We start from the raw sequence: 23,098 nt of genomic DNA, 5'->3' as shown, positions 1-23,098 counted from the left end.
TGACCGTTGGATTTGTATAATATTTCAGTCTCCTTGGTGGTTGTAAAAAATGTTTTTGGCAATTCCTTGTCAAATCTTAGTGAAATAAACACAAATAATGTTTTGAAAATGCAAAAAGAATAAAATAATTATGTTAAAAAATAAAAACAAATAGTAAAATGAAATTAAAAAGTGATTTTAGACAGTGTAAAATAATTCCTATCCACGATGGTGATAGGGTAAGTAGTAGATAATTACGGTTATGTTTCAACATAATTTACTAAAAGATTCTGGGTTTGTCTACCGAGTTGTGCTTAATGTTTCAATAAATACAGGACAATATTGATGGCTGGAGCCTCCGTAACGGCCAGCTTGTTGGTGGTGCAAGTGGCTGTTATACCTTTGTTATTCAAATATAGCAAGGCGGTTCAGAGGAAAATGGTCTTTTCCAACTGCAGTAAGTAAAATTACATTACCTAAATCAATTTTAAGTAAAAAAAATCCTCTAATATGTTCTTTCAAGTCTGAAAAACAGTACTATCACCGCAACCACGAAAGTAATGTATAGCGCCTGATAAAATTCGATAGCCACATGTTACAGAAATGAGTTTATGCTGTGAAGCTTATAAACGAAAACTTTTTCTGTAGCAACATGTTACAAAACAGAATTTATGCTATGAAGCTTAATAAAAATGTCTTTTTAATGATTATTAACAATATTGTGAAATACTAATGCTTTTGTATTTTAGTAAACTATCCAAGAAATCTCGACTATGACAATCCTTCGAGCTGCAACGTAGTCGGCGGTAGAAACTTTAAGATAGAGTTTGAGTCGACTGTTGATGACTGTCCTATAAAATTGGGTAAGAATGAGACAATCTTCGTAACAATACCACACATTGTTTTGTTTTACGTTAGTGTGGTTACAATTTGTCAAAGTTTAGTGGCCCTACATCTACTGTTGCTTTTTTACATACTTACTTGATGGTATATGACTAAAATTTTTAGTAGCTACCTACTAACAGTTTATCTTCAAACTTAAGTAAAAACTCTTATGTTCCCAGGGGTATGGCATATCGTCCCGTGCTCCATGTTTCGGGACGTGTTCGTGATCCGAGACTACACGCGGGTAGATGAACGTCTACACGAAGAGCTCAAGAGGACAAGGAACACTGTGGTGCTGTATTGTCATGGTAAACACTGAATTAACGAAATCTTCCTTCATCATAAATCAGGTGGCAGTGGCGGCGTAGCTTGGGTTGGCACCCGGGGAGATAGATAGAGAGAATACCCCATCATAATTCCATAACGTAAGTTGGGTATACATGTCATAGTCAAAGGTCGATATGCAGTCTCTTCGCGGAATGACTGGTCTATCCTAGGTTTGACCAAAACCTTCGGGCCAACCCCGAAGTGAATTATTATTTCGGCCTTTGACTAAGTCAAACCTAGAAGTGCCTAAACTGTTCAGTTAAACGTCGGAACTAAAATAATCTGTTTCGGGCTTTGCCTAGTCAATCCTAGAAACGACTGGCAGACTTGGTCAAAAGTAGACGCAGCGTTACAGAGGCCGGCAACAGTTATAGCTGAAAACCGACCAAGTTCGAATCGGATTCACGTACGAAGGGTTCCGTACTACTCTTTTATTGTTATAATTATGGCGAATGGGGATGATTTTTAAACTTATTTTTATTCATTTTTAAAGTGACTATAAAACTAAATATTTTGGGAAAGGCATGAGATACAGCCTGGTGACAGACAAACAGCAAAGTCATAGTAATAGGGTTCCGTTTTTACCCTTAATCCTTTAAGGTACAGAACCCTAAAAATAATAATTTCAAGATCGGTTTAGAAACACTGATAAACTACCGCAGTAAACAAGTTTAGTTATTCGTACTCGTACCTTCACCTAAAGAGAGAACCGGTCGGTAAAGTCTATGTAATAAGTTCAATATCAAAATGAAGTGTAGTTTAGTTTAAAGTCTTAATTGAGGTTTGACTAGTCAAACCCCGATTTCATTAAATTCAGTTTCGACGTTTGACTGACCAAATTAGTCTCTCTTAGGTTTGACTAACATTCTTTAGTTAAAGGCCGAAATGTTTGGGCTTTGACTAAGACTTCTAGTCAGACCTGAGGATTGACTAGTCAAACCTAGGAGCGCCTGAGCTTCGAGGTTTGACTATAACATACATATAAAGCCCCTTACCGAATTCAGAATTCGTTGATTTCAGGAAATTCCAACCACAGAGCGTCACCGCACCGGCTGCAAATGTACAAAGTGTTTCAAGAGCTGAATTTTCACGTCATCACCTTTGATTATAGAGGTAAGTCTTGTAATAATAAATTGATTACGGGCAAGATTATATTTAACACCGTTTGAATGAAAGACAGCCTCGAAGGAGAATTCCGGATAGACCGTCCTTTTACACGTACCGCATTCGTAACTAAAATTTTATTGCTACATTCTAGAACCAAAGCCAATGAGACCTATATGGTTTTTATACATAACTAGCTTTGCCCGCGGCTTCACCCGCGTGAAATTTAGTTTGGCACAGATCGTCATAAATTATAGCCTATATGTTATTCTGGGTTATAAAGAATAATACTGTAAAGTTTCATCAAAATCCGTTCTAGCTTTGCCCGCGGCTTCACCCGCGTGAAATTTAGTTTGTCACAGATCGTCATAAATTATAGCCTATATGTTATTCTGGGTTATAAAGAATAATACTGTAAAGTTTCATCAAAACATAACTAGCTTTGCCCGCGGCTTCACCCGCGTGAAATTTAGTTTGTCACAGATCGTCATAAATTATAGCCTATNATATGTTATTCTGGGTTATAAAGAATAATACTGTAAAGTTTCATCAAAATCCGTTCTATTGTTTTTGCGTGAAAGAGTAACAAACATCCATCCAGACATCCAAACTCAGTAGGCACCACTGACGATTGAAATGACCCTACTCTACGGTGGCGCCACTGTCTTCGTACTAGCAAGTGACAGTGATCTAAACGATCGACCTCTCATTATTACGTCACAGCAATATGAAGCAATATAGGGTGTTTTCATCAGCTGCCTTTTTCCCTTCTGCCTCTGAAAAACATTCTTCTCACAATGATTGTATATCAAACCTGTATACTTGCAGGTTATGGGGACTCCACACGCGTCCGCCCTACAGAGCGCGGCGTGGTTGAAGACGCCCTGCAAGTATACGCTTGGCTCCTGGATTCGCTCACCACTGTCAACAGGCCGAAGGTGCTGCTATGGGGACATTCTTTGGGTATGGACCAGCTGGTTGTAGTAAAGTTAATAATATAAGTTAGTGCTTGAACATTGACTTCGTTCGTTCGTTTCAGCCGAAAGACGTCCACTGCTGGACAAAGGCCTCCCCCAAGGATTTCCACAAAGACCGGTCCTGCGCCGCTCGCATCCAGGCACCTCCCGCGACCTTCACCAGATCGTCGGTCCACCTAAAAAGCGATGGAGCGTGCTATGCTCGGAGTTTCCCTGCGTGATCGAATCAGAAATGAGGAGATCCGTAGGAGAACCAGAGTGAATGACATAGCCCGCAGAATCGCTAAAATCAAGTGGCAGTGGGCGGGGCACATAGCTCGAAGAGCTGATGGCCGCTGGGGCAGGAAAGTTCTTGAGTGGCGACCACGAGCCGGAAGACGTAGCGTGGAACATTGACTTACTTACAGCTAATCTGGGCTAGTGACCGTCCACCAGCAAGGTGGACAAAATACCTCATAAAGGCAACAGGAAGGCGCTGGATGCAGGCCGTTACCAACCGGTCATTATGGAAATCATTGGGGAGGCCTATGTTCAGCAGTGGACGTCCAGTGGCTGAAATGATATTATGAAGAATGAGCTTTTGCAAAGACGAAATCCGAACGTTTCCTAGAAGATTCTCGCGGAAGACGATCGGTGTTGATTGATCCCTTTCTAAGTTGCTAATAGGGATGATGAATGACTGGGTAATGAAATCGAAATTCTATTTAGTCCGTCAGATAAGTAGTTAATAAAAAAAAATTGGACACATTTTTGAATTTTTTTCATAATCGAATATTTACAGTATTATTATTGAGTTGAAATGTCGCGTGATGTCACTTTTGAGTAAAAATTCTACTCAAGTGTGACGTAACGCGCCAATCCAACTCGATGTAGCACTGTTATTATATTATGTGAAAGAAAACAAAAAATATGAGTCTAATATTTTCTAATTAAGTATCTATCTGACGGACAAATAATTGAAATTTTGTCATCTAACCTATTCCCGTTTTCATCATCAATCCCTGATTTTTAAGTGACCCCTATGAAAACAAAATTCTTTTTATGTTACTAAGATGGTGAAAATGGGCATACGTCCGCTATAAGCTTTACTCGTGTGCCCACAGGAACAGCGGTGGTTTCCAACATGGCGGCTCACCTGCCCGAGCTGTGCAAATGTGCGGGCAAACGCCTGCCGCCGCCAGATGCCCTCATTTTGGAGGCGCCCTTCAACAACCTCACTGAGGAAATCGAGAGACATCCCTTCTCTAAGGTATGTTCGTTTTACCAGGCCTGTTCATCTCCGCGAGTTTACATCGAAAACAAAACACGCACGATGGCCCACCTACAGGATACTATTCGACAAGGCCTCACATACGAGCGAACATTGACTCACGCACGCGTATTCTTGTGTATGATAAAAGAAAATAAAGAAAATGGTGTACTAAATACTGTGCAGTATTTAACTGCCTAAATAATAATAAAAACACAGAATGTAATTTTTTAAGTTGCCTCAAGACACTGAGAGGTAAATAAGTAGTTAATATTATTCATGATAATTCATGCGAAATCATGTATTTCCTCCGTCATTTTCCGCAGTTTGGCACCTCACGTCACATCATTTTACCGAAGTCAGCCCTATAGCTTCGGCGCAGTGCCGATCACTGACGTTTGTCAACAAAATGGTGCTTGACTCTTGAGACATGCTAAATTACACCTTAATGTTAATGACATTGAGCATACATTTTTTTAAATACCTTCGCGAAGTAAAACTTCTGTACGTAGTACTTATTATTATTCTGTGGTTTCAGCCAAATGGACGTCCACCGGACAAGGCCTCCCATAAGGCCTTCCAAAACGAGTCATGCGCTGCCCACGTCCAGTGGTCCAATTCACGGCTTATTCCACTATTCCCCGTTGTCAATCCCCGTCAACTAAACTAAAAGTCAAAGTCAAAATTTCTTTATTTGTTTAGACTAATAAATAGTTCTTACAAATCGTCATTTTGCTCTTAAGGAGCCTCTAGGTACATGTCTCATAATCTTTTTAACTCAGCGATTTGTTGTCGTTGAAGTTTTATTACGTGAATAAGGCTACAGTACAGGTACTCCCCGTGACCTTCACCAGATAGTCGGTATTTTCTTAGGTATAAATCGTTTCATCTACGAAGACGCGCCCCACCACTTTTTGGTCGAGGGAAGCGCGGGGTGCGGGAAGTATTAGATATCTATTAAAGGGTTAAAAAATAAAATAAAACCAAAGTCGATCCTTTAAAAATATTTATTTACATGTCTTACAATTTTGTAATGAAATTTGTACTCACATTTTGTTTGGAAGAAGCAATTATAACAAAAAAAAAACCTTGTAAAATATCCTACAAATATCCTTTTCTATCTAAATTAAAATTTTATTCTTAGGCTGGGTTGCACCATCTTACTTTAATTTTAACAAATGTCAAAAGTCTGTCAAACTCCTTAATATAGTAAAATTCTGTATTTAGACTATATTTAAAAAAGGAATAATACACGTTATTGTACAAAAATAATAGGGATGTTTCCTGGGTAAAAAAGCAAGAGTTTTAATTAGTCCGTCAGTTAGCTTATCAAAAACTACTCGACACGCATTTTTCACTTTTTAAAACTAATGAAAATGTAAAGAGATAAAGCGTGCCAAAGTTCTAAAGAAAAGGCCCGTGACGTCATTGAGTGCGTAAATGTGCAGCACTTTGTAACGTCCCGCGGAACTTCAACGCACTATAAATTTGTAATTACAATTTGTTTGATTGACAATTAAAAATATATGTGTCTAATATTTTTTTATATTACAATTGACGGACTAAAAAATTTTTTTTAGGAAACTAGCCTATTAAAACACAGCATCTGAAAATATCACAAAACAGCGCAAAATGTAATGTACAGCCATCGTGAGCTGAGGCGGGCGTAGTCACAGCACACGTTACATAGGTATGTAACGTGTGCTGTGACTACGCCCGCCGCTACGGTAGGTAGGTACCTACCGTAGCACTTACGTAGTAAAACGGGATCCACGCGTACGAAGTCGCGGGCGGCCGCTAAAGCCCGGTCTGTGATCACGTAGAATTTTGTCCAATGACCCCAAACTACCCATCCTTATCGCTCGCGCGTAATTATATTGCTGTCGCGACTGTGCGACGGGTGGCCGCAGTGAATGTGAGCGATGCGAGCGCGATAGCAACATAATTACACGCGAGCGATAAGGATGGGTAGCTTGGGGTCTTTGGACAAAATTCTACGTGCTCGCAGACCAGCAGACTATAGTAGATTTATAAGTCAGAGTTCAGTTTACATGGTTTAAAAAGTGATGTCTATTTTAACCGACTTCAAAAAGGACGTGGTTATCAATTCGATATTTATATTTTTATATTTTAGAACTGGGTCGGGCCTGTCGCATTGCATTTCCAATTCAACTAAAATACAACCTTTAGAGCAAATTTCTGGTGGATAATCCTATCTTCGTTAACTAGACCGATTTGAAAGATATTTTTTGATAAAATAAGATAAGTATATTTGTTTACCAGAACATGTGTGGACAAACATGGACAGAAAACATGATGATGCTTTAAACAATCTCACAATCTATGAGCTGATATGAAATCGTTTGAAGCATCCATCAATGCACAAACTGACTAAGCATGTATCACACGCCCAGGGAGTACGAACATCCAGTTTACTTTTCGCGCACAATTTGCAACGCGTTCTTTTATTGGTTCTAGTTGGGAAATGACCAGTTTTTGGCACCTGAGCCGGCGTAGGGAGTTGCGGGTTGTATTTTTTCAAAATTTGGTCGGCAAGTTGTACACGAAACAGCCTTTGACTTATATTCGTTTTACAGTTATAAATTACGTATGAGTTGTGTATGGAGACATTTAGAAGTCTCCGAAACAATTTTTTGTACCAAACTAAATTTCTGATTCTTTCAACGGGGTATGCCTGCAAGAGTTGATCTTTCTTGTCGACACCCCCCATTGCAAGATTATAGTCTAGAACAACTTGGGGTTTATATTTATAAACACCATGTTTTTCTTTTCCACTGATTTCCACTTTGTGGTAAGTGGAAATCAGTGAAACTAAATTATTATCTTTCCACACCACAATCGTCAGATCCTGGGTTTGGCTGCTGGCAACCTCCCCCGTGCGCATATTAAGCTTTGTTTTGCTACGAAGGCTGTCCGGTACAAATTGCCGATTGAGCCGAAGAGTCCCGATGGTATCTGTTTTACGAGATTTTAGGGTTCGTGACAGTAGAGGCGAGTTATAGAAATTGTCCATCACCAAAGTGTAGCCTTTATCTAATAGAGGACGAACAAGACGATAGACTATTTGGGACGTGGCCCCCTCAGGTTCGTTCAATCCTCTTTCCGGGTCCACACTTTCTGATACATCGTGGCTTTTTCCTGCGTAAACCTCCATCTTCCACAGATATCCTGTTCGGGACTCGCATAACTCGTAGCTTTTTATACCTACCTGAGCAGCTTTGGTGGCGATGAGTTGGGAGAACGAGAGTCGCCCTTTCCAAAGAAGGAGAGACTCATCGATCGCTATGTTCTGCTCGGGTAGGTATAAACTGCTAAATTTATCATTTAAATGATTCAGTATGGGCTGAATTTTCTTAAGTTTTTTTTGTTCACCTGTAGACTGCTCAGTTATCGAAGTGTTGTCTACGAAATGCAGACATTTCTTAATTAAAAGGAACCGTCTGAAGGACATTCTGTTTTTAATGTTGCCGATCTGAAGATCGGGCAGTAGAGGGTACCAATACTCTTTTTCGACGGGATTTGGGACAAAGCTGTGTAACATTATTATCCCAAAGAAGGTCCATAGCTCGTCTCGCGTGACATCAGTCCACCGTCTCATCCTGGACTGCTGCGTTAAATTTGTCTGACTAAAAAGTTGAAAGGCATATCTATTGGTCTCCTTTATAATATGCTCTATAATAGCTTCGTCCCAAATCCTCTCGAAAATGTCTAGTGGGGTGACACTCTCCACTGGGAATGTTGGGCCCGATGGACCATGGAAGTCTTCTCTGGCTCCAGTAAAGACTTTGGGGTCGCTGCTCCAGGCAAAATGCATCAAGTCTTCATTACCTGCCATGGCCCGTAATGCAGAATCGTCTTCAGCATCTAAATGGTGCAATTGGTGCAGATGCTCAGGAGATATATCAAACAGGTCTGCTGGATAATCGTTGACATTCCTGCACCGGCCTTCGTCAATGTCAACGGTGCCTGTATCAAGTAGATCGTCATCCACATCGCTGCCTGTGTTGTTTTGACACTCGAAACTCATTTCCTCCGGGTCTCCGAATAATGATGGTTCTGAAATAAAACCACAATCATACTATATTATACGCACGCACAAGCACACAATTGAAAAGTTATAAAATAACACTCACCTTTAGTAACTGCGGGTAAAGACTTTGGAGTAGACGTATTTGAGTCTGGAATGGTACTGGTACCGGATGCTAAAAATATATAATTAAGTAGTTACTGGTTAAATTCTGGAAAAAAACTACCTACGTTTTTATGGGCTTTTTTAACTTGAATATTACATTTAACTCACTGGGTGAAAATCCAATTAGCTCGATACGAGCATCCACCACAACTCCTTCCGCCTGAATGGCCTCCACGAGTTTAGTGCCAGTTGAAGGTGAAAATTGTGCTAATTTACGTGGTCTGTAAAAAACATAGTCTTATAAATGTATCAACATCGACTAATAATTTGTCAAAGTACTTAAAATTATAGCTACCTCTTGGCAGGGGGTTTTTCCACCACCGACTCTGTGGCACCAATTCTAGGTTTGGGCAGAGGAGGAGTGGGTGGTGTGTCAGGTGTAAGGGGACACGGAATACGTGCTGGAGATTTTTTTCTGTAAAATATTTGAAAGTAAGACACAACAATTTTATTTACCTCATGATCATTTGAAAAAAAAAACACACAAATAAGTACCTTTTCTGCTTTTTTTCCGGGGCATCTGGCAGCAAAAACCTGACTACCTCCTTCTGTTCCCTTAAAGCAAAGAGACGTTCTTTCTGTTCTGTTGTAAGAACATTGAGGATCGTTTTGTCAGCAACCTTCTGGCCCCTCACTTTTTTTTTACCTTTGGCTGGTGACGTTGACCTAAAAAAAAACTTAGAAACTACATCTAACTGTCAAGACAAATTCTGTATGATATACACAGAAGGCTGTACTACGGCTGCGTTTATTACCGTGGCCACAGAATTAAGTAGGTACTACCAGGCCTGTTCATCTCCGCGAGTTTACATCGAAAACAAAACACGCACGATGGCCCACCTACAGGATACTATTCAACAAGGCCTCACATACGAGCGAACATGACTCGCGCACGCGTATTCTTGTGTATGATGGAACAAAATAAAGAAAATGGTGTACTAAATACTGTGCAGTATTTAACTGCCTAAATGATAATAAAAACACAGATAGTACTTTTTTAAGTTGCCTCAAGACACTGAGAGGTAAATAAGTAGTTAATATTATTCATGATAATTCTAAATCATGTATTTCCTCCGCCATTTTCCGCAGTTTGGCACCTCACGTCACATCATTTTACCGAAGTCAGCCCTCTATAGCTTCGGCGCAGTGCCGATCACTGAAACTTGTCAACAAAATGGTGCTTGACTCTTGAAACAAAAGCTTAAAACCAACAAGGAATCGAACCAACTAAAATATGTTAAAAATTACACCCTGTATTCTTATTGCATCGATCGTTCGGGTTAAGTATTTAAGGATGAAATCTATCAAACAAACTTGATAAATCAAATGAAAGGAAAACCATGAAATCTTAAATTATTGTAATTATTTACAGAAAATTGTATGTAATGGGGTAAATTTTCGAAAATATATGAATGCAGTTCTTTTTCTTTTAAAAAATAAAGGGATGTTTTCTTTGAGTAAAATTTTCTATCTACAGTATTAAGGGTGCTTTCCCTCCAGGTGGCATTACAAAATTCGACCCTGTATAATACCAAAATAACAATTTTCCCCACACTCTCATTAAGAACTATAACAAGACTCGAATAAATAATGAACTTACTCTTTTTTTGGCGACGCATCTGGCAACAAAAAGTGCATGACTTCTTTTCCTTGGAGCTTTTTATCTGCTATTTTTCTGGGCGACTTTTTCCTGGAAAATCATCAATTTTTTAATTTAATAATTTAAAAAAAAACATACGGGTCGAATTGAGAACCTCCTCCTTTTTTGAAGTCGGTTGATAATATTTAAAAAATAACTTTCCCCACAATATAACAAATGTAATTTGCATCAATCAACATGGAAAGCATTGGGGGAGGCCTATGTTAGGCAGTAGTGGACGTCCTATAGCTGAAATGAAGATGATGAATGTGCATCATGTTTAAGGTTTAAGCATTATATTATTTAAATATCTGGTATAATTGAACACACGGAAGAATTTACGCTTTTTTGGGATTTTTGGGATTCGGTGTATCAAAAACCTAAAGTGTAACTTTTTTTTCTACCCGCACATTTTTTGTAGCTTTGGTTGAGGATCACTTGTAGTTGTTATTTGTACGATATTACCAGAGTAAATACAAATGAGTAGGTAGGTCATCTTCATAGAAACGCCCGAGCGCGGTTTGTATGTGAGGGCGCCAATACGTATAATCAGTTTTGTGAATACTCGTAATTATTAATTCTAGCAAAAGAAAGTCAGAAACTTACTTGGAAGCGTTTGAATTAGTCGTATCCGTATTCTGTACATCTTGCATTGCAGGTGCGTCTAAAATTATGTCTAAGATAAGTGTTACAACAAACAACAGTATGAAATATTGTGTGAATATTTGTTATATTTAACAAATATTTTTTAATTTCGAGAAATAATATCAAACAAAAATCGAAAAACTTTTATGAATAAAAAATCTACCTGTATTGTTGGGTAACTTTTGAAACAAATCCTTTCGAAAACGAATTCTTTTGTATGGGGACTTGCTCCTGGAAAGTCATCAAATTAAAATTTTGTTGAATCATAGTATTATTAATTAATTACCTTCTTTCCTTAAAAATTTAACTGAAACCATTATAGCGAACTTACTTGCAAAGTGGTACCATTGAATTAGTTATATCCGCCTCCTGGACATCTTGTCTTGCAGGTAAGTCTAAAATATTTAAAAATATTAAAATTGTTATGATAAGGCTATGCACGCAAGCGCAAGGGTGGCTTTTTGTCACCGTGACAGTATATCTTTTATTACACTTTAATAAAGAGAAAAAGAGAGACTACGTAGTCTACTAATCTTATCTATGGAGAGACTGTCACGGTGACAAAAGTCACTAATATGTGTTACAAATAACTTTAAAAAAAAATATAACCGACTTCAAATGCGTGAACACAAAAAAAAACTAAAAATTAAAAATTTTGATAATACCTATTCAACAAAAAAATAATCGTTCAAATTGGTTCATAATCGGCGGAGATATTGCGTATAAAAAAGTTCATCCCCAATTTTCCACCCTTGGGGGTTGTTTTTTTTATTATTAAATTTAAATGGGACCACCCTTGAGGTAACCTATACGCCGAAAAAAGATTTGTTCAAATCGGAGTTATCGCGTAACAAACATAGAAAAAAAAAACATACGGGTCGAATTGAGAACCTCCTCCTTTTTTTGAAGTCGGTTGAAAAACGACAGTAAAAAAAAGTTTTGTGTGAAAATAGGTGAATAGGGTAGGAGGCTCAACAACATTGACATTAGTAAGAAAAACAACAAACAACGTAAATCTATTATGAATAAAAAATACCTGTATTTTTTATGTTTGGTGGCGGAGCTTCTGAAGTTCCAGGCGTCAGAGAGATTTTCCTGGAAAATCATCAAATATTTAAATAATCATAAAAAAACTTTCTCCCTCACTCTCACTAAGCCTAGGCGCAGACCATCGATTTTTCGTCGGCCGATAGTTTAGTCGGGCAGTTGATCAGTATGGGCATAGAAGTGCGCACATTATGCCGCGCCGATTCGATTTGGCCGATTCTTCATACAATTTAAATTCGTGCACAACTATCGGCCAACTAAAAATCGGTGGTCTGCGCCTAGTCTAAGATAATTATAACAAGATTAAGGGCTCGTTCTCACAGCAATCTAGTTTTGCAGGATTCAGTAATGCACGGTCACGCAAAACTGTGAAATTAGGTATGTGTTATGTGCCGGACGGTCTTGGGTTGCAACTGTGCGGACCCTCAAAACCGTACCCGTCACGGCGCGATGCAGGGTCCCGGGTAGGGGAGACCTAGGAGAGTTGTGACAATTTTTACTTTAGGGGCCATATCTCGCTCAAGAAATATTCCACAGCTATGAGTCATACAAATTAATGTAGCGCCGTTTCTTCTGTTTTCAAAACAATCACCAAAATGAACTAAAATATTAGGGTTTCTAAAAAAATCACCAAAATCTTAGACCACTCCCTCTGTCACAACTCTCCTACCACCGAGGTAAGTTGTGACAGGTACCGAGGTGAGTTGTGACAATATTATATTTCATTTATTAGATATAAAAATTCCTTAGTACTCAATCAAATATGATTTTTTTAGCAAAAAAGTACTTTAGTCATCCTTTAGTACCAATTAAAACAACAAAAACAAATAGTTATAGGATATCGTTACACAGCTTGAGCCACATCTCTCCAGCTTTCATTTTTCTCCCACGACACTGGATTTTTTTTATTATATTTTTTAGCTAATTTATAGTCATAGTCATTTAATATATTTTCCTCCTCTTCTGTAAAAATAAAATAGTCGCGATGGTATAATCCATAGACGGAGCTTCGCCTTTCGGGTTTGCTTGATATGCCTCTTTCTTCTTAATATATCTTGACAAGTTTAGAGTGTAAGTGTTCGCAACATTATCTTAAACTTTTACCTCTTAACCTGATCACTTCATAAGCCAGGTCCTAGATTTCGACTCTAGCAAGCAGTTCCTTTATATGGCTTTCATGTATAGTTATACTAGACATTCTGAATCAAAAAAGTAGCAGCATGCAATTATACAAATTATGAACCTACTAACACACAAACAAACATCTAAGACCATCGTGGAAATGGCCCATCAGAAAAATTAAGTAAGCCTAGGAGAGTTGTGACAGGCTGTCACAACTCTCCTAGGTGTTTAAAATGACGACTTGGTTCGAATAATAATTTTTATTTTCTAAACACGATGTGCACACAAAAGATCTGTGCTATATTTTGAGACCTGAATAAACATGCAACTTGAGAAAAAATAACACAACAGTACACTTATACTAAAACATGATATAAATTGAAATAAAATTTTGAAGAAAAACTTACTTTTCGCATTTTTTTGTACACAGACGTCATATTTACGTAACCGTACCTCTTGCGCCGCCCGCAGGTACTTAGTCAAGAAGAGCGTCTTAAAAGCGACAAACAAGCGTTTTTACCAGCTTCCTAACTATATTAAGTAAGGAGAAATCGTCCTTGTCACAACTCACCTCTGTCACAACTCTCCTAGGTCTCCCCTACGGTCCATCGTGCACATGTTTGAAATTCGAATTGAAAATTCAAACAGATCGTTTTTTGCGGGACTTTAATAATAAACGGGATCCCACAAAAAACAAGAGACATCCTGTAGGAACAAGCCTTAATTTGTACCATGAATGCGGTTATAGCTTAAGAAGAGAAGAAACTTGCTCTTTTGGGGGCGGCGCCTCGGGAAACAAAAAGTGCGCGATTTCATTTTCTTCGCACAACGTTTTACTTAACAACTGCTGTTGTTCTTCCATCTCAATTTCTTCGATATATTCTTCTGAAATAATAATATTTTTTTATAATATTGTATACATATTAAATAATATTGTGTAAATTACGTACAGTTGTGGTTGTGGTTCTGCTGGTACTGGTATCTTATTTCATCTAAGTTAAGTTAATATCAATTTTATACCGCCTACTTTATTTTCAGTTTGGCCCTAAGGTTGACTGGAGGAAAATGCCGAAAGGCATTAAGTCCGCCTTATGTACAATGTATTATGTGCATTTAAGTTCAAAATCTATACTAATATTATAAAGCTGAAGAGTTTGTGTGTTTGTTTACTTGAACACGCTAATCTCGGGAACTGCTGGTCCGATTTAAAAAAAAAACTGTCAGTGTTAGAAAGCCCATTTATCAAGGAAGGCTATAGGCTATATACCATCACACTACGAGTAATAGGTGCAGAGCAAAAATGAAAAATGTTGCGAAACGGGTTTTGAACTTTTGACGCGTACGAAGTCGCGGGCACAGCTAGTAAATAAAGGCATGTAGTATTTAAATGATCTTTTTAAATTAGCAAAAACGGCAAATAAAAAATCTAAATGGTCATCTATTTTAATGATTGATCCTCTTTCTTTGAGGCGTAAAATAAAGAAATCAATCGACTTATTCTGTTGTTCCTACACACTTAAATTAGCTGTGAGACTCTGTAATTGGCTAGAGTTATACAGGGTGTTTGGCGCATCGTGTGCCAAAATGATTTGGCGGATAGAATGGGTCATTTCCTATATTTTCAGCCCCCATAACACGTTCCATGTCAGGCGGCTACTTTTATATTAAGTTTTTTAGTAATTTCACCAACATACCCAAATCGCATCATTTAATTTCGATTTAAAAAAAACTACTAAGTGTAGCCTCAAAGTAAATATTTTGTTTTGACGTGCATTGACATAGGGTTGCATCAAATCTAAATTTACTGGCAAATATCATCTAGTATTTTTTTAATTCAGCTTTGAACTTTTCCGAAAAGTTAAAAATGGACTGAANCCAGTAAATTTAGATTTGATGCAACCCTATGTCAATGCACGTCAAAACAAGATATTTACTTTGAGGCTACGCTTAGTAGTTTTTTTTTAAATCGAAATTAAATGATGCGATTTGGGTATTTTGGTGAAATTACTAAAAAAACTTAATATAAAAGTAGCCGCCTGACATGGAACGTGTTATGGGGGCTGAAAATATAGGAAATAACCCATTCTATCCGCCAAATCATTTTGGCACACGATGCGCCAAACACCCTGTATAATGTACTACTCTGTAACATGTAAATTGTCGACCAAGCTGTTGAGTTTCCAAATAAATAAATAAATAAAAGATATTTTAACTTCTTTATAACTACGCAAAATTTTTTTGAGATGTAAAAATTATATCTGATCGTTAATTGGTGGTCCTCAAAAATAAGAGAAATGAACAATGAATTTCAATATTGTGATACTTTTTGAAATAATTCGATAAAATAAAGATAAAATTTATAATAAAACACATCATTTATTTTAAAAATGCACATACATAAAAGATCAATTAGTTTTTAGAGGATCAAATAATATTGTCCGTGAATAAATAAAAATAAATACCTCAGTCAGAAATCAATGGTTGCGGTGCCCAAGACTTAGAGGGTTGTAAATACGGTCTGAAACGGAAAATTTATAATTAAGATATATTGTGAATTCTATCGGAATTATGTACCTAATTTAAGAAATATCATCAATATAAAGAGCCCTTTACAGTCCACTGCTGGGCTATGAGCCTCCTCCACTATAGTGGAGGGTTTTGCCATAATCTCCACGTTTGGCAGGCGGGTTGAAGATCGCAGTTTAAAAGATTAATGTTTATCAGAGAGAGCTGCTGCCCTCTGAACACGTGGTTGTAGGTAAGACTTGATAGTCCGACTCCATAATCGAACCAACAGGAAAAAAAAATCACGTGGTCCGATTACGGACAAAGCAGTCGGACCACGTGTTCAGAGGGCGCTGCTGCCCGTTCTTTGTTAAATGTGTAGTCCAAGGTCGCCTCTTGTTACTAGCGTTCTTTTAAAAGAACGCTAGTTTTTACATAAATATTTTTACTAATGTGGGTAGTGTAAACAATTTATATATGCAACATTTGAAAGATGAGGTGTGTCGCAGTACTGTCCAAGTCTTATAAGTACACTGTCGTAAATAACTATAAAGTTTTGGAGCGATTGTTTTGAGATAAATTTATCATGACTGATTTAAAGTAAGTGATAGAAAAAGTGAATTCCGTAACAAGTGGGTTAAGACACCCGCGAAGAAATTAGGGGTTGGTGACAAATTTACCTATTCTACTCTGCCGTCTTTAGGCGCGACTACGAATCAGTACTTAACTTAATCGATTTACGTAAAAAATATAACTATACTTTTTTCACATTTTATCATTTTTATCCGCTGCGCGTGTTTCAAAATTGGCGTCGTTGGGAAAGTAAATAAATTAACACGAACACAGAATATTGTAAGTCCACTTCTACAGTGACTGAAATCTCCAACGACAGACAGACAGACATGACGAATCTGTAAGGGTTCCGTTTTTTGCCATTTGGCTACGAAACCCTAAAAAGTGTTAGTGCGGTCTCGCTGCGCCGAGCCGCGTTATCATATTTTGGCGCTAGTGTAGCAGCTGAGCCCGTCTTCGAAATCCAAATAAAGATGTATTTAAAAAGCTAACCAAATCGAAAGTTTGGTCAAAAATACTTACATATAGTCTTTTTCACGTAAGATGATCCGTATGACACTTCAAGGTTATCCATATTACGCATACTACATATGCAGAATATTTTTGGAAAAATATTTGTATTTTATTAGCAATATAATAATAAAAAATTAACTACTTGTCTTGAAATATATAGTAAAATTTGAGTCTATTGATTATATTTTAATTAAATACAATGTAAAAATATGTTTTATTTAATGTACGCAATGTGTGAAACGGAATAGATTTAGTGCTGGGGTATTTCTTGTATAATAAAATCGATTATTTCCGCGGTTCATTAATCGATTGCAGTGAATACTTAGTTATTAAAGAGATCACAAAAATCAACTATATTTTTCGATTACTGACTTTAATAAACGCATTGAAAATAAATTAATAGTTTTTAATTTAAAGAAACAGAACCAGTACTTTTTAGGAATCGTTTTTTTTTAACAAGAACCATGAAATTTGAATATTATCAATAAAAAATTGTTACAATAATATTTGTAATTAAAAAAAACATGTTTATTTGTTAAATAACACCTATACAAAATATTTCTCTAAAAGTAGGTTTTACTAACTCTTCGAAAAAAATCGATAGATAAATCGCTATGGTTTAGTTATGTGACATCTCTAAATCTTTCAAACTCGAAACGTCATACGGATCATCTTAGGTGAAATAGACTATAGTTACTTCTACACTTGAATTAATCGATAAACTTAATTTTTTAAAGAGTAAACATTTGAGAAACTCACCAAAACACGTTTTTTCTTAAATTAAACAACACGAACGAAAACACCACACACTTGCTTGACTGACGTTTGTGTATGACTGACTGTGACTGACCCGGCGCGGGCGGGAGGGGAAGCGTCGCTTACAAACATTCACAGGTCTATGAAAGAGATAGAATGAGGATTTCTAGAGGAGCGAAGGAGATAAAACACTCCAAATTTGTTGTTTGGTAGCGGCTAGGCTGCGTTACACACGCGGTTACGCGGCGTTGAATGAAATCAAATAGTGTAAATAACTAGGCGCCATATACGATTTTGAAAAATCAGTCACTTTGCGGAAAGGAAAAGGAGTTTACCGTCGAGAAATTAAAACTAAAAAAAAACTCATTAAAACTCATTTATTTCTGTAAATAGGCTTAAAAAAAGCACTTTTACACGTCCCAGTATTAACCCTACCACTGCTTCAGGACAACAAATGGGCCAGTGCTGAGAAGAAGCAGCGCAAGAAACTCAGTCACTATTGTCAGCCTCTTTTTCAAAGGTTTACATGCTTTAAAATGTACAAAGTTATAAATATTTATGCGAGCTAGGCAGTAACGTATCCCAAACATTTTTATCTTTTAAATAATCATCGACTTTATAGTAGCCCTTTTTCATTAAGGTACTTTTAATATGTGCTTTGAATTTATGAATGGGTAGTTCTACAACAGTTTGTGGTAATTTATTAAAGAATTTAATACATTTTCCCATAAATGAATTACCAATCTTATGCAATCTGAAATTTGGAACGGCAAGTTTATTTTTGTTTCTTGTATTAAAGTTATGCAAATCGCTCTTTTTCGTGAATTGCTCTATATTTTTGCGGACATATAAAAGGTTTTCATAAATGAACTGTGAAGCTACTGTCAGTATGTTTATTTCCTTAAAAAAATCTTCCTTTCTTTCTCTTAGTACCTACCTAATGAATTCTCATTAATACCTAATGAAATGCAAGGCTTACTAGATCAGCGCCCTCTGTTGTGGACGCTTAGCATGATGTATTGTAATCGACGCAGTGCTTGGCGATAGGTTTGTATTGTGGGCTGTTTCGCTAGTTTAATCCTGCCGAAGTTGGTGTTACTCAAGCGCTCCGATAGATGGCTCTAAACAGTATTTTAAAGAGACCTCTCTACTTTTGTTAAAGGCTCATTTTTGCAAAAGAGGTTCCTTTCTTGAGTTTGGGAAGACGAATAATTAAATTGCTCCTTCCTCAGCTGGTCTCCTGGCTGCCATATTACAAGGACACGTTCGTGAAGCCGTTCTCAGCGTCATCGGAGTACGCTTTTACGACAGACCAGTACCTAAGCAAGGTGCCGACGATGCCCATACTGATGCTGCACTCGCGCGGAGACAAGATCGTGCCTTATGACTTGGCTGCTAAGGTTTGTTGTTGCATGTATTGTTTATTCTAGTTCATTGTCAAGGTCCAGCGCCTAACTCATGCAGTGGCCAGTGCCTGAGGTAATGGAAGAGGCACGGGAGGGGTAACATTGACATACTCGCTGACATTTTTGACATCATCATCATCTGAAAACGTCAGGCAGGCTCCCAGCAAGTCCAGCTTTAAATTTCATGTGCGCAAACATTTTCTCGCTAGTGTTTCATCTTCATGATTTCTGTTCAACCTCCTTTTTTCCCCTTTTTTTTTTCTTCTCTTTTTTTTCCCTCCCTTTGTCATCCATCCTATTATTAAATATATGTATGTGTCTATGTATGTATTCATATGTTATTTATGTAATATTTTTTTTCTAAATTCGTCATAAGTAATTCTATACCGCCTACTTTATTCTCAGTTTGGCCCTAAGGTTGACTGGTAGAAAATGCCAAAAGGCATTAAGTCCGCCTTGTGTACACCGTTCTATGTGCATATAAGTTTTAAATAAAAAAAAATCATTACAAAAACACCCTGCCCGTGCCGCTTCCATACCTAACCTACCCTGAGGTAGGTATGGGAGTGCCTGAGCACTGGAGCACTCATTCAATTATACGCTAGATCTATAGCAAGTCGTATATCTTGTTGGTTTCGACTAAGTGTCCTCAGCTGGATGAAGGTCCTCCTCAAAGATTCCTACAACAACCGGTTTTGCGCTGCCCGCATCCAGGTACTTCCCACGATTTTCACCAGTGGCCTAAGGGGACATTAATTACGTGAGGCAATTTTGGCCAATTTTCTTAAAATACATATTTGCAATGTAAGAGTTAGATTCGATTAGGATTTAATATGAGAAAAAATCATTTCTTCTATTTTCTTTACTGTTTAGACGGTTTAGCTCCAACTCCAACTTCGATTACCATCAAACCTATGAACAAAGTTGGCGAACGAATTTTGATGGCTGCAGGGCAGGAGGACGTTTTCTCGCAATGTGACCCTTTTTCTTGCTGAAAAAAATTACTTGACATTTATTGAGACCCCCCCCCCCTCTCCCCTACGTGAGATTTAGTAAGGTTTTTCTTGACCCCCTCCCACCCCTAAACGTCTCACGTAATTAATGGACTCCCCCTAATTCACGTATTTTGACAGCCAAGATCTCGCTGACATTCAGAAGTCGTCCCATTGAAAAACAGAACTAAATGCGTACTCACAAGGGTCATTTTGATAGAACGATTACTCGATAGGATCGCAATTCAGCGATTTGTTGTCATTGAAGTTTTGTTGCGTGAATAAGGCTACTGATCGTGTCGGTTCACTGAGGCCTAACATACTACGTCTCTGATCCAGGGTGGCTACTCCAGAACTTTACTACCATCATCAGTTCTACAATAATATGCCCAGCCCACTGCCACCTAAGATTGGCCATTCTGCAGGCTATATCGGTCACTTTGGCTCTCCTATAGTTCCCCTTGGCTCTTGTTTCTGATTCGAACACAACGGGTAACCCCGAGCAAAGCTATCTACATCGCCTTTTGGGTGACGGACGTCGGATATCGTTTATCTGAACAATATAAACTGGAAATTTTGACATAATATTTCGTCAGTAAGCCAATTTTGTAATTAAGTTAGAAGTTTTTCGATGATTGGAAAATCAGCCCTAAGTTTACCAACTCTACAATCTTCCTAAAACAAGCCTACCTCTGAAGAAACTTATACATATTTTGATGTAAAGCAGATCCACACTTACCCCTTTACTAATAAAAAAGTTACACAGTTATTGAACACTGTTTTAAAATGACATTTCCATACTAAACGTCACTTTAAAACACTATTCAACGAGCGTATAAGTTTTATTAGTACGGGGGTAAGTGTTTATGTCTTATACCTATTTTATATTTTTTTTAGCTCCACGAGACAGTCCTCCACTCCCGGCTGTCGGTGCCTGACGCGGCGCCGCTGGTCTTCCACACCTTCGAGAAAGGCAACGGCCTCGGGCACAACAACCTTTGCGAGTCAGCCGAGCTGAAGACTGTTGTCAGGTGTGTATATCATCATCATCATCCTTCCAGCCATAGGACGTCCACTGCTGAACATAGACCTCGCCCCCTTTCCACAATGGCCGGTTGGTGGCGGCGGCCTGCATCCAGCGCCTTCCCGCTACCTTTACGAGGTCGTCGGTCCACCTTGTGGGTGGACGTCCCACGCTGCGTTTTCCGGTAGGGTGANAAACAATTAAATTACGAACAATATTCATGAATATTTACCTTAAAATTTTGACAAGCATGCGGCTACTCGGACGACTCGTTGTCGAAAGAAAGCTTCTGCTGTTTAGAGTGCCATCTGTTCTTACTCTGACATACTACATTGGATAGGGTATTGCTCAGAGAAAGTATTTGTGTCTCTTTTCCACTATTAATAACGTACATATGCTTGTTTATTTTTATTTTAGCCAAGGTGGCCAATAGCTATGTACAGGCCAATTACTATAGCAATCACCCTACGTAGCCTCCACTCCGGAACCTTGCTGCCCCATCGGCCGTCAGTTCTGCGTACTATAACATAGTTATGCCCTGCCCATTGCCACTTCAGCTTGCTAATCCATGGGGCTATGTCAGCGACTTTAGTTCGTTTACGGATCGCCTCAGTTCTGATTCCATTTCATCAAACACTTTTAAAATAATATTATCATTATCATCGTTCGTTCGTTTCAGCCGAACGACGTCCACTGCTGGACAAAGGCCTCCAAAAAGACTAATCCTACGTCGCCCGCATCCAGGCACCTCCCGCGACCTTCACCAGATCGTCGGTCCACCTAGTGGGAGGCCTACTCACACCACGTCTTCCGGCTCGTGGTCTTCCACTCGAGAACTTTTCTGCCCCAGCGGCCATCAGCTCTACGAGCTATGTGCCCCGCCCACTGCCACTTGATTTTAGCAATTTTGTGGGCTGTCTATTGATGTGCCGTTCCCGAGAACGCTCTCCCAACTGAGAATATTCTCGGGAGCGTTCCCGGGTGCGTTCTCCTAAGTGAGAAAGGTTGAGAATCATCTCCTGTGGATCTCCTCAATTCGATCACGCAGGGAAACTCCGATTATTCCTACCTAACCTGAACTTCGGGTAACTATAGGAAAGTAGCCTTTTCATAAAAATACATTTTAGAAAAATCAAAATCTATGAAACTTTTTTGTTCCAGTGACTTCTTGGACCTAATCAAGATAAAGCCCGAGTAAATAATTACAAAAACAAACTACGAACGATCTATCCTTGTAAAATATACCTCTACGCTGTTTACTTTATTGTTTTTATTTCAAAATTGACCATTTAAAAACCAACTCTATTCGTTTAAGATAGAGTTCAACAAACTGGCTGGTTATTTTAACAGCAATCGTGCATTAGTTAATTTGTACAAATTGGTGGCCATATTTTATAGGTCTTTTTTAGTGGCATCGCGCGACTTGTAATAAATCTCGGCGATATTAAAAGGACTGGCCGCTGCACGGTAGCCGAGAAAAAAATAATTTATTCTCTGTGGCACGGACCCGGAGCCAGGGGTCGTAAACTTGGAAAAATTATAATTTTAATCGCTCTTTTTTTCGATTGAACTACTGACCTGATTTGGGCTGATTTTTATACCGTTATAAACCAATTTTAAACCCTTGTTCGTACCATAGTAGAGTAGCTCGCCGTTAATAACTAAACTACTCGCTTCTGACCAAAAAACCGTTCGCACTTTGGTCTAGTACAGTTTAAAAGTAATTTTAGAGTTTTTAAGCTTACTCGCCTGTTAAAATACAACGAAATGGATTGGCTCGACTAAGGCCCAGAACAGACGGTGAAACGCAACTGCAACGAAACTGCAACTGCTAGTTACTTTTGAGTTGCATCTAAGTTTCTGCCATAGCGTCCGTTGAGAGACCACACATGACGCGACCAGTTTGAAACTTTCAGTTTCAGTTTCATTCATCAAAATCATCAAAAAGTTGCAGTTTCGTTGCAGTTGCATTTCACCGTCTGTTCTGGGCCTAAACGATTTACTAACCTACTCGATTATGTAATTATTGTGTTCAGATATGTTTAGCAACTAAATTAAATGTTTAGAAACTGAATCTTCCAGTAACTTGAACCACTTCTGGCTTGGTCCACGGGCCAAGTCACTGAATTGAATTTTTAAATA

At 38.2% G+C, this 23,098-nt stretch overlaps 2 protein-coding genes across 6 annotated transcripts; one reads left to right on the top strand and one right to left on the bottom strand.

Moving 5' to 3' along the window:
• Positions 1–107: 107 nt before the first annotated feature.
• On the top strand, positions 108–22,215 carry LOC114365809 (monoacylglycerol lipase ABHD12). Its single transcript, XM_028322483.1, has 10 exons — positions 108–218; positions 315–436; positions 729–842; positions 1,044–1,172; positions 2,212–2,304; positions 3,124–3,258; positions 4,376–4,521; positions 18,767–18,934; positions 20,830–20,963; positions 22,118–22,215. The coding sequence occupies exons 1-10, from the start codon at positions 208–210 to the stop codon at positions 22,152–22,154; spliced, it is 1,089 nt and encodes a 362-aa protein (XP_028178284.1). The 5' UTR covers positions 108–207; the 3' UTR covers positions 22,155–22,215.
• LOC114365805 (piggyBac transposable element-derived protein 4-like) lies at positions 6,334–17,606 on the bottom strand. 5 transcript variants are annotated; one of them, XM_028322477.1, is made up of 14 exons: positions 17,538–17,606; positions 15,650–15,705; positions 13,958–14,072; positions 12,055–12,113; positions 11,350–11,413; positions 11,182–11,249; positions 10,980–11,049; positions 10,617–10,622; positions 10,335–10,412; positions 9,230–9,400; positions 9,030–9,149; positions 8,843–8,955; positions 8,676–8,744; positions 6,334–8,598 (listed from the first exon to the last, which is right to left on the bottom strand). In XM_028322477.1, exons 3-14 carry the CDS (start codon positions 14,047–14,049, stop codon positions 6,863–6,865), a joined length of 2,646 nt encoding a protein of 881 aa, XP_028178278.1. In that variant the 5' UTR covers positions 14,050–14,072; positions 15,650–15,705; positions 17,538–17,606; the 3' UTR covers positions 6,334–6,862. The 5 variants fall into 5 exon arrangements, with proteins under 5 accessions (XP_028178278.1, XP_028178280.1, XP_028178276.1 ...); XM_028322479.1 differs by having other exon boundaries at positions 10,980–11,037; XM_028322475.1 differs by lacking the exon at positions 10,617–10,622 and having other exon boundaries at positions 10,335–10,424.
• Positions 22,216–23,098: the final 883 nt, after the last annotated feature.

The sequence above is a fragment of the Ostrinia furnacalis genome, unplaced genomic scaffold (genome assembly GCF_004193835.3).
Source record: "Ostrinia furnacalis isolate ACB-3 unplaced genomic scaffold, ASM419383v2 OfSCF7650, whole genome shotgun sequence".
NCBI lineage: Eukaryota > Metazoa > Arthropoda > Insecta > Lepidoptera > Crambidae > Ostrinia > Ostrinia furnacalis.
Note: the sequence above shows the minus strand (reverse complement) of the source record. Positions and strands in the feature narration are given on the sequence as shown.